Genomic DNA, 12,446 nt, shown 5'->3' with positions numbered 1-12,446 from the left:
AAAAATCATCTTTTTTTTTTTATTATTTATATGCATAAAAAAATATCGGGCAGTCGAGCAAGCAATGCTTGCACTCTCTAAGAATATATCTATATAAATTTTTTTTATTATTTTTAAAATATTTTACTACAACTTCAACATCAACTTCACTTTCGATCATAATACTTTCTTCACAAGCGTAACGTTACGACTCGTTGAATTATACCTCAAAGTATATACTTTGTATCCGGCATAAATATTTCTCATACCCATGTATATTTACAAAGTTGTTGCTGTTGTTGTTTTTTTTATTTATTATTATTATTTAAATTGTTGAGGGGAAAAAAAAATAAAAAATATATCATGAAGCAGCAGCAGCAGGATGAACAAGGTCAATGTCTCAAAAAAAAAAAGAGATAAATATATAATAAAATAGTTGTTGACAAAAAATCAAGAAAACTATTTTTAAAAACGTAAAAAAAATAAATAGATAAATTGAATGAACAAGGCCAAGGTCAATGGATCATTGCCAATATATACTTTCAACATCTGGACAATTCAACCATTAAGTCTCGGTCTAATTGCAGAATAACGAGAAATGATAATTCAATGCTTGTAATTTGTTGTAACAACTACGGATATGATTTACTGAGAGCAAAAACCCTCAAGCCACATCACAAACAACACGGTTATTATACCAGGTAGATAAATATAAATAAATTTACAAAAAAAAAAAACCATAATTTTTTTAAATAAAAATTGATTGGTATGTATAATAAAAACAAATTAGAGAGATAATAAAAAAATTATCATTATAATAACAATAATTATTGAATAATAAAAAAAAAAAAATTGATTATTATTTTCGTAGAATAAATTCACATGACGTAAATTCATTGAAATATAAATAATTGTTATTTTTTTTTTTTTAATTTATATATGTATGTGTATGTGTATATTTACAGGTCATTGATCTGTAAATTCTAAGAATACATGATAAGCTGATGTGATGGTTTCCGGAAAGCTAGATGCAACAGAACAATTTGCACGAGAGAAAAATAAGGAATAATAAGTTGAAAATTAAGACCCAAGGGATTATCGAAGAAGTTAACAACAAGTAGTAAGGCCCTTTATCAATTTCAGCATAGCTTATTATATTATTTAATTATTTTTAAGTTGAATAAGAGAATTCAAATAATTATTTCTTTTGTATTAAAAAATGTTTTGAAATTAATTAAATATAGGGATGTGTCAAAGAAGATTGACATATTAAATTGTTAATTTGATGGTTTATTTAAGAGGGGTTTTTATTGCTCAATTATTCATTGAAATTAATTTGTAAATGGAAAATTCAAGTAGTTATTGTTGTCAGTGAGCGAATATAACAAAATGACAATTAACTATTTGATAATTAATAAAAATAACAATTTCTAATCCAGTCAACTGGACAATTAAAGTCCAATTTACGTACAGCCTTGAAGCGTGAATATTTAAAGTTGTTTAAATCCTTGAATTTGACAAAAATATTTAACTTTCAACTGCTATATTTTTTAAACAAAACAGCAAAGTCCATTTGTTTGTTTTTTTTTTAATTTTCTTTTTTTTTTCTTACGTCAATTATCATTGTTGTATATAAAATTTTGACTAGTTAATTTTTTAATAAAACGTTAACATTAAAATTTTTTAAAAACAAAAATATAAAATTTGCAAATTCATTTGTCATTAAATAAGCCTAAAAAAAATTACCAACTTTAAAAATAATTATTTCAACAACTAAACGGTCAATTATCCCCCAAAGTAAAAATAATAGATAAACAATTATTTAAATAAATTATTATGAAATTTTAAATAAATTACTAAAAGATTGATATGCCTTCTAGAGTTTATCATAAATGTCGACAAACTAATTTTCAAGTAATATAGCAGTTTTTGAGGGAAGCATCTGGCTAGTAACTTGTGCATATTTAAAACTTTTTACCAAGTCTTTGGCGACTAATGATCAAAAATAATAATGAACGAAAAAAAATAATAATAATAATATTGCCAATAAATCATCTACACCTGCATCAAGATTTTTACATTAATATTCTTAATGATAATTATTCATTCATCCATCTGTCTTGCAGAGTCAAAAGATAATTTTCATTATTATATATTTATTTATATATATTTTTTTAAATTTATTTCATCATTTAATAATATTCTTAGAAATATTTAAACCTTTAGTTTTTCTCACGTATTTTCATTGCAATATTTAATGACATGTTAAAAAAAATAAATAAAAAATTAAAGCCCTTTTTTTTTTTTTTTTTGTGGTCATTCATTTGAGATCACAAATGTCAATTTTAAATATTACCTTGTTTAAATATAATTTTCATTTTCATTATTTAAATAAAAATACATTTCGTCGGCTTTGAACATTATTTATTACTGACATATTCTCAACACCTATAGACCATGAAATATTCTAACACCTCTATCCTAGCACCTGTTATTTTTTTTGCAATATATAAGAATACGATCTCAAGGTTTTCCGGGAATAGCCATAAAAACTGACGAGACTTTTTCACGCAAATGTAGTAATTATCCATTCTCACGTATAAGAAAAATAAATAAATAAAAAAATAATTTTTTAAATTAAACTTACCCTATCTTGGTGATGAGTTTTCCATGCACATGAAGATAAGATGTTACAAATCTTTTGTTAACCTGTAAATAATCATCAAAAAAAAAACATTTATTACCATAATTTTTTTCGATCTTTTAAACATTTAAATTTGTTTTACTAGAGAATTGTTTTTTTTACCTCGACACTGCTTAATTGTGCAAGCTCTTCTAAATCACTGATTGCAACAACATCACTAGCACTTGCTGTTGAAGTTGTACGTCGCATTCTTTTTCCATCAGGATGAATCCATATTTCACGTCGTAAACCACCACTAATATTATTAGCACCTTCTTTTTCCTTCATTCTTGCACGTTCTTTCCATTCACGTTCTTCTTTTCGTTTACGTTCAGTTGATTCATACTGTTAATTATAGAAAAAATAATAAGAAAAAAAAGATAAAACATTTGTTAAATTAATATTTTATTTAATAGCTATCTTTATCGCTCAAAAATGTATTTAAAAATGATTATTAAAATTTTATTATAGACTAAATGGTCATTAGTATCAGTTGATCAATTAAGCAAAATGACAATTAGCCATTTAACAATTTATAAAATTAATTAACTGAGCAAATTAAATCCAATTTAAGTACGGCTTTAAATCATGAATATTCAAAGCTAACTTGATCCTCAAATTCATCAAAATTTTAACTTTTAATTACTCGTTTATTTCGAAAAAAAAACTAAGCATTCCAAAAAAAAAAACTTCTTAACTAATTAGTTAATTTGTTAATTAAAAAAAAAACAATAACATCGAAATTATTTTTAAAAAAAAACAATCAAATTCGAAATTTGAAAAATCGTTTGCCTAAAAAGTTGCTAACTTTAGTAATATTTTTCTCGTCAACTTGACAAACAATTATCCTCAAATTAAAAGCAATAATAAATCAATATCTATTTGGGAAAAAAAAAAAACAATTTGACAAAATATTTCTGCAGCGATAAAGATAGCTTAAAAAAAAAAAAAAAAGCAAGTGTAAAAAAATTGTGCTGATTTCTCAAAATACTTGAAGCTTTAACTAACGTGCAACTCATAAAAATTCTACAAAAATATCAAAACTAATTTGCAACAAAATAATAATAATGTGTGATAAATATTTTTTTATAATAAATAATAATGATTTTAAATATGACACGCCAAGTATTTAGAGTTACTTACATAGTGTAGATACTATGAGCAAGAATAAAAAAAATTCATAAATATTATTAACATATTTAATTAATTTATTAAGTAATAATAATATTATTTAATTATTTAAATACCTTTTTTCTATTTTCATCAAATAAAGCAATGAGACTTTCTCTTGCTGAATGAAATGGATTTGAAGCCATCAACGCTCTCATATAATAATAAACAGCATCTAATTTTCTTCTCTGTAATAAAAAATAAATTAATTAGTTAATATGAATTAATATAATTAAAAATTAATCAACTTACAGCATAATGAGCCAATAGTGCCAATTGATTATAGGGTCTTCCATTTTTAGAATTAATTTGTTGAGCTTTTAAATACCATTGTCTTGATTTTCCATAATTAGTTGTTTCATTAGCTTGTTCTTTGTATCTTGCTAAATCACCAAGAAATAAAAATATTTTTTGTGCACTATTTAATGCTAAACCAATAAAACCAAGACCTTTTGGTGGTGAACTTGATGATAGATAAGTATCTAATTTAAAATTATATGTTGTTTCAAGTATATTTAATAAACTTTCAAAATAACAAACACCATCATCAATCATTTTAAGCATTGTTTTTTTACATAATTTTTTACCTTCATTATCTTCTTTAATCATAATTTTTCTTAACATTTCAATGATATTATAATAAAGTATTTTCCAAAAATGTTGTTCAATATTTTCAGTTTGACAAAATTTTAAATCAGTTTTAAGTAATGTTGTTAAACTTTGTTGTAATGAATGACGTAAAAATTCAACACGATCCCAATTTGCAGCAAGACCACTTGATGATAATAACCTAGTTAATTCACGATCCATTGTTTCAACACCAAGTAAAAGACATGGATTTTTAGATGATTTTAATGTATCTGATACAGAATCATACCATGATGGTCTTTGATTAATTATTTGATCAGTAATATATGATAATGGTGTACCATCTAATTGTAATGATAATTGAAAACTTGATGGTGAATAATTAACACTAGTATTTAAACATCCATCATTTGTTCTAGTACTATTTGATGATGGTACTATTATTGGTTTATTTGGATTATTTGGATCAAATAATATTTTTTGTGTACCTGGTGATGTTCTTTTATCATTTTTAATAATATTTGTATTTGTATTTGTATTAACTGGTGTATCAGGTAGTACAAGTATACCTGGTTGTTGTGAATTATTTAATTTAACTGGTGATATAGATCTTGTTGATAAATTAAAATTTGACATTGATGGAGTTTTTCTATCATCTTCAGAATCACAAATTGATATTCTTTTTCCTGTTCTCCAATTTTCTTCAATATCAATACGATTTTTTATTGTTGTATCATCATTTCTTTTATAACAACGTTCTTTACTTGATTCTCTACTTTTATGATTAATATTTTGTCTACGTCTATTATCATAACGTTCATTTCTACAATTATTATTATTACTATTTTGATTATCATTACTATTATTAATATTAAAACAATTATTTTCTCTATTATGTTGATTATTAATTAATTCACGACTATTATCACGTTTATTATTAATTTTTTCACAACTATCATCACTACGTTGTTCATTATAACGTCTATCACGTCTTTTTTTTCTTCTAACAGATCTATTACGTATTGTATTATCACCAGATATACTTGGATTATCATGATAACTCATAACTGATGAACTACGACTATCTTTATCATTATCAAAATTAAGTTCTTCTTCAATATCAACTTCTTCACTCCAATCAAGTCTTTCAATTGGCATATCATAATGTAAATTAATTGATGATTCTATTTTATTATTATTAATTATTGTTGTCAATTGATTTTTATCATTTTGTTTTTGTTTATCATTTAAATTTTCATTATTTCTATTATGATTTTTAAAATTATTGTTATTATTATTATTTTTTTGTTGTTGTGATTGATAATTATTTGATGATGATCTTGATTGACGATTATATCCACTTTGATTATGTATTGTTGTTGGTGCAATTGTTTGTAGTGATAATAATGATGGTGGTTGTGATGATGATGATGGTGGTGGCATTGTTATATTATCTTTACTTAAACTTTCTATACTTGTATACATTGTACTGTTACTACCTCTTCTGTCATATGAACGATTTATTAATTCTTGATTTGGTGTATGTGATCTTGAATTTGGTGCTGAATATTGATCTGGTGTATTTGGTCTATAATGAGTATCAAGTTCATCTGGTCTAAGTCTACCACGTCCTCTTGAACGTGCTGGTATTGTATTTGACCAATTTTGTGGTGGTTGTAAATTAATTTTTTGTTGTATATTATCCATTGTTTTTGAATTTGGTAATTTTGCTCCATGTGGATAATAACCAGATGGATTTGTTGGTATTGGATCATAATTATCATCTTGATATGATGGTGGATGTTCTAATCCATTTTCTTCACGATATTTTTTTTGTAATCTTGGTGGTAAATTTTCAATTTTAATTGGTGCTTTCATATTATTTCTATAACGTCCAGTTGGTGGTTTACGTTGAAATTTATCATAACCCATTGGTTCAACACTTCTTGTATCACGTGTACGATTATTATTATTACTGTTATTATTATCATTTGTATTAACTTGTTGATTAATATTATTATTTTGTGGTGGCTCAGAACCTTGACGTGTATCACGTCTATTATTAAAACCTCTTGGTGATTCTGGACGCCAATTATTATTATCATTTTCATTTGTATTTCTATTTCTATTTCTATTACCAGAATAACGTTTATTATGATCATGTTGATTTCTGTTATCTTGATGTTGATTTCTTACTTGACGATTACGATGATGATCTGATCTTTGACTGTGTGTTGATTGAGTATCCCAGTCTTCACGTGATTCTCGTGATTCTCTTTCCCAGCCACTTGGATTTAATGAACTTTAATTAAAAATAAAAACATAAAATGTAAATAAAATAATTATTTTTTAATTAATATTTATCATTACCTGTTGACAACTTCTCGTTCAGCAGGTTGTTCTTGAAGTTTTTTTGCAATATACAATGGTTGTTCTGGTTTTTTATTTTTTCTTCCAAATGTATTTGTCATAATTGGCTCATTATTTTGATTAAGATTAGCAAGACGTAATTTTTCAACCAATACTTCTGGTGTTTGTTGTGAACCAGGATGACTTTTTGTCATTGGATTACGATTATTTTGTTGTGGTAAACTAAGTCTATCTTGTATTGATGATTGTTTTTGACGTTCTTGTTGTTGATTAACTTCCATTGTTGATTCATAATCATCACATTGACGTCCTGTTTTTTTTAATGGACCACTTCCTGGTGTATAAAGAGGCTGAGGTATACGATGACCACCTCCACGATTATTCATTGATTGATCTCTATCTACTCTTGACCCTGAATGATCAAAAATAATTAATATTTCATCATTTATTGTAATATAATATTTTATATTTATTAAAAACTTGATAAAAACTTTTGTTTATTTTTTTTTTTTTTCTTGATAAGATAATAATAATATATCTATGACGTTCAATATAACAAATTACGTCAATGAATTTCTCGAAAATTTTAATGTATAAAAAGAAAACAATGTATTATAATAAAAATAAAAGAAAATGACAACAAAAATATTTGAGGTTAGAAAATTGAATAAATAATTTAACAACAAATATAATAATATTATTTGAATAATTAATTTGTCGATAATAATTTACACAATTTTTCACTATTAACAATAATTTATAATGAATATTATTTATTTATTTATTTGTAAATACCGTGTGAATTTCTTCCCCATTTTCTGCGTCCTTTGTCGTGATCCGCCATGTTAATAAATGCTGAATAATAATAATATCAGTAATATATACATTATATTTTCAATTAATATATGTATGAAATGATATGAACATTGATACATATATCAGATCCATTTCATTGATCGCCATTGAGCTTGATGCTCATCTAAATACGCAATTATATCATAATAAATATTAATAATAATAATATCAGTACAATGAGATCGCCATGTTGATGCAAAATTTCGCGACCTCTTTTTTTTGCGACTCATGAGTTTGCACCCTAAACATTTAAAAAAAAAAATACAACTAATTTAAGCGCGAAAATTTTTTCATTAAATGTCAAAATACAAATAAGAATACTCAATAAAAATTCAGGTAAATTAATTTTCAATATTTATACATTTTTTCGTTTAAATAGTCATTTATTTAATTATGTATTTATTATTTATTTAAATATATATTATTATTAAAAAATGCACAACAGAAAAAAGAAAATTAATGAGATTAAAATTATAAATATTATTAATAATATTTGTCGTTTTGTATTTAAAATGAATTAGATTATATAAATTGCATTGTCTTCTCGATGTTTGATAGGTTTTTTTTTTTATACTCGTTGAATTTCAAATAGTTTAACATCAGTGTCATACCATACTGGTGGTTCAACATTACGCAAATAAATAACACCCCACATATAAGTACGAAACCAAGCAGTTGTACCAGCATTTGCTTGATATCTTCGTATTAATATTGGATGAGGTACAGGTAAAAGACCAACTAAAGTACCATGTTGTAGAAATTTAAGTATTTCACTTTCATCAGTTAAACCTCTGCAATATAAATTCAATGAATTAAAAGTCAATTAAAAAAAAGAAACAAATAACTTACTTGTCAATACATATTTTTTCAACTTGAGGCACAAGAACTTGTAATAATCTCATAATTGTTTGAAGTGGTAATTTAATTTTCCACTGATAAACCCATTCACCAGTTGGTACCCATTGATTATTAGCACTTGATGTTTGTTGTTCATCAGAAACACGTATTCCACCTTTAGTAACAATGGTATTTTGATTTTTTTGTTGATTATTCATTAAATTATTATCATCAATTGTTTTAGTAATAGCAACATCAATTGATGGACTCAATGGATGTGCTGATTCTTTTTCAGTCATATTTTCAATACCAGGTGTATCAAGTAATGTTGCTTTAAGTGTACCAGGTTCTGCTGGTAATGCTGGATGTGAACCTTCCATTGTTGTTTCACATACATTTTCAGTTGATACACTTGGTGATGTTAAAGTATTACTATTGTTACTGTTAATATTGTTATTTTTTTTTTGTCGTTTATTTAATGATTTAGCAATTGTACCACAATCACTTGGTAAATTTGCTAATGCATGAAATACTTGTCTTTTACGTATTATTGTATATACTAAATTACTATTACCATCAAATTGATATTGTATTATATTATTAAATATTTCAAGTAAAAAAAAAATTAAATGATGATTTGTTGGTGATGAAAATAAAAACCATGGTGTACTAAATGCTTCAAGTAAATGTAATAATTTTGTACTAGCAACCATTGATAATGTTTTTAAATATGGTGATACATTAACAAGTATTGTTAATAAACAATCAAATAGTGGTTGTAATCTTTGATGTCCAGTTGTTATTATTTTATGAAATACTGTTACAAGAAGATCAGCATGTGTACCAGTAAATACTGGTATATCCATTGGTACTGTTGCTGTATATGGTTTATTTAATCTAACACCAAAATTTCTTTCACCACTTAATAATAATAATATAAATACACCAATATGCATTAAACCAACACGTGATTGATCAGCTCTTGAATCATTTAAATGATATAATATTGGTACAAGTACTTCAAGTACATCTGATGATTTTAATACATAGTATAAAAATTTTTTATTATAATCACACATTTTCCAAAAAAATATTAATAACTCTTGATGAAAATGTACTTTTTTTGTTGAATTTGGTAAATATGTTTGTGTTAATGGATTATTTAATAATCTTGTTATACCTTTTAATACAAATTGAAAATCTTCATCTCTATGAATACGACCTAAATAATTTATAAATAAATTATCACCAGCAATACCTGGTTCATCTGATAATGCAGCATTACCACTTGTATCATGATCAAGTGTTACAATTAATATTTGTAATGATACATCAACAAGTGGTTCCATTGAATCAGTAAATAATAAATGATTGTATGGTACACCAAGACCAACTGGATTATATGCACATACTGTATTTAACAATGATGTAAACATTGGTAATGCATGTCTATTATCAGAACCAGTTAAATATTGTATCCATTTATTTGGTGTTTCTGATAAATCACTTGGTGGATTGTACATTGTTTCACTAAAACATGTTAATAATAATTTCAATAATTCAGTTCTATTTAAATCAAGTATTGGATAACGTGCTGTTGAACGAGCAAAACCAACACCAGCTTCCCATATATATTCACAACTATCGATTGTTTGTAATTCTTCAGCCTTGTCCTAAATAATAAAAATATTTATTTTAATCAATAATTCAATTATTTTATTTATTAATTTACAAATAAAAATAAACTTACTGGTCCAGATTTTCTACCAGAAATAACAGTAAAATCAGGACAAAATAATAAATCACATATTGCATTTAATAATGAATGTGCAAGTGGTAAACTTTCTTCTTCATCTTCTTTACCAGGTAAACTTGACCAAAAAAAACCTTTCCAATCTGGATCTTCAAATACATATGGTAATAATCTTGTTAATAAACGACAACAATTTAATACAGTTTGATGTTCTCTTTGTGTTCTACAACTATTATCAACAGCTTTAACTAATTTTTCAACAGCTTTGTAACATAATGTTGCAAGATTTGATGGTGCTTCTTCACGTAACATACGTATTTCGGTTGCTGGTATTAATGTAAATATATCTTGTACACATGATACATTTTCTGACCAAAATTGATCCCAAAAATTATCATCACTCGTATCAATAACCTGTTGTTGTATTTTTTAATTTTAATTTTAATTTTTTTTTTCTTTAACACACAGTAAACAAAACAAATAATTTTGACAATACTTACTTGTGTTTTTGAGGTCAATTGAACAACAGCTTTACGAAAATTTAATTTTGTATCAGCATTACCCATTTTTACCCCACTTTTTTTTATCAATTAATTCAAAGTAATTGATAATTTTTATTCAGTTTTTTTTAATTATTGAAATATATATTGTTGACAGCAGTTTTGACGTTTACTGCAATCCGCTCGATATTATGTGTAGAAAAAAAAAAAAAAACAATAAATACAATTTGACGTTTAGCATCGCGCATTGGCAATGGACGACAGGAAGTTATAAAATGGCGGGTTAAATATAAATATAAAAATTATCAATATAAAAAACTTGATTGCTTGTTTTATTTATAAAGAAAAAAATTATTTAAAATATGAAAATTGTCTATTAATTTTTAGGTAATCAATTAATTTACGAAATAGTCCAACAAATAAAAAAAAAAACATTTGATAATAATAAAAATAATTACCATGATGAATGATAAAATAATAAACAATAATAATAGTTAAAAAAAAAAAAATGATAATATACTATTTTGTGTACGAATAAATGGATAAATAGTTAATTTGAATATTTATGTTTCATTCATAAATACAACCTTTTAACCTTTTTTTTTATTTTTACAATTTTTAATAAAATAAAAAATATAATATTGCGCTTAAGCAGCAAATTTTAATAAATTACTTGATGTTTCTATTTACACTGATGTACATGATGTACGATACGCGAGTAAATTAAAAATTCTAAAATAACCCTGGTAGAAATAATCTCTCCGGATTTTCTCCGGATTTCTCCGGATTTTTCATGATTTCTCCGGATTTCTCCGGATTTTTCCGGATTTCTCCGGACTTCTCCGGATTTTTTACGTAATTGAGACTTCCGGAGATATTTACGGAGTAATCTCCAGACTATTCTTATAATATCTCCGGATTATTTCCGGAATTTTGACTTAAAAAAACAAACATAAAAAAATGGTAAAATTAATAAGAAAAAGTAGAAATAAGAGTTTACATACGAAAAATAAAAAAGAAATTTTTCCTGAAAAAATCCGGAGAAAACCCGAAAAAACTCCGGAATAATATCTCCGGAAGTCTCAATTGCGTAGAAACTCCAGAGAAATCCGGAGACGATCCGGAGAAAGTCGGGAGAAAATCCTGAGAAATCCAGAGAGATCCGGAGAAAACCGTAGAAATCCGGAGATAATCCGTAGAAATCCGGAGAAAATCCGGAGAGATTATTTCTACCAGGGAAATACTTGATAAACAAGTTAGATAAAAAAAAAAGAGTAATAAATTATTAACTTGCGCTCAAAGCTGCAGGCACATTAAATTCAATTTAAAAAAAAATATTTTTAAGGGACAAAATAAACATCCTAATCTTTCTTAGAAAAAATAATAAAAAAGTTTATGTATTGTTTAATTTAAATATTTATTTAAACATAATGATATGGCACATAGAACACGGTATTTTAGTCTAGACTATTTTCTAGACTTCTAGAAATTTGCCTTCGCAGTTACTGAATACTTCTGAAAGGCCATTGAAGACTCTAACCAATTTTCGTGCAAGTTTTTGGACGACCTTCCTTTCATCATCCGCAGCATTTTTTTTTTCTGTCAGAGAGTTGACTAAATCGCGGGTAGTACTCATCAATTTTTTTTTTTGCGATAATTCCAATGATAAAAGTCTATTAAGAAGTGTGCGTAGGTTCCGATTTGTTGCTAT

At 25.5% G+C, this 12,446-nt stretch overlaps 2 protein-coding genes across 3 annotated transcripts in view; both read right to left on the bottom strand.

Moving 5' to 3' along the window:
- Window positions 1-7,661, bottom strand: part of LOC122857262 — a 61,298-nt gene extending 53,637 nt beyond the window's left edge. The window contains exons 1-7 of one of the 2 annotated variants that reach the window (XM_044159340.1): window positions 7,586-7,661; window positions 6,791-7,202; window positions 4,085-6,722; window positions 3,910-4,020; window positions 3,806-3,817; window positions 2,786-3,007; window positions 2,627-2,688 (exon numbers count right to left, since the gene is read on the bottom strand). In XM_044159340.1, coding sequence (XP_044015275.1) covers window positions 2,627-2,688; window positions 2,786-3,007; window positions 3,806-3,817; window positions 3,910-4,020; window positions 4,085-6,722; window positions 6,791-7,202; window positions 7,586-7,634 — 3,506 coding nt within the window. In that variant the 5' untranslated portion in view covers window positions 7,635-7,661. The remainder of the gene's footprint in view (window positions 1-2,626; window positions 2,689-2,785; window positions 3,008-3,805; window positions 3,818-3,909; window positions 4,021-4,084; window positions 6,723-6,790; window positions 7,203-7,585) is intronic. The other variant, XM_044159341.1, reaches the window with a different exon arrangement.
- A 490-nt stretch (window positions 7,662-8,151) lies between these two features.
- Window positions 8,152-10,934, bottom strand: LOC122857261 (protein HID1). Its single transcript, XM_044159338.1, has 4 exons — window positions 10,736-10,934; window positions 10,233-10,649; window positions 8,495-10,155; window positions 8,152-8,436 (listed from the first exon to the last, which is right to left on the bottom strand). Exons 1-4 carry the CDS (start codon window positions 10,799-10,801, stop codon window positions 8,214-8,216), a joined length of 2,367 nt encoding a protein of 788 aa, XP_044015273.1. The 5' UTR covers window positions 10,802-10,934; the 3' UTR covers window positions 8,152-8,213.
- Window positions 10,935-12,446: the final 1,512 nt, after the last annotated feature.

This window comes from Aphidius gifuensis, linkage group LG5, assembly GCF_014905175.1.
Source record: "Aphidius gifuensis isolate YNYX2018 linkage group LG5, ASM1490517v1, whole genome shotgun sequence".
Lineage (NCBI taxonomy): Eukaryota > Metazoa > Arthropoda > Insecta > Hymenoptera > Braconidae > Aphidius > Aphidius gifuensis.
The sequence above is the reverse complement of the archived record's forward strand: the minus strand, read 5'-3'. Positions and strand labels throughout refer to the sequence as shown.

Excerpts from the sequence above, each read along its gene's own strand:
- LOC122857261 (XM_044159338.1), bottom strand. The coding sequence starts at position 10,801 with ATGGGTAATGCTGATACAAAATTAAATTTTCGTAAAGCTGTTGTTCAA. Across the intron at positions 10,156-10,232 it reads CTGGTAGAAAATCTGGACCA|GACAAGGCTGAAGAATTACA; the intron begins GTAAGTTTATTT and ends TTTATTATTTAG. Across the intron at positions 8,437-8,494 it reads GAAAAAATATGTATTGACAA|AGGTTTAACTGATGAAAGTG; the intron begins GTAAGTTATTTG and ends TTTATATTGCAG.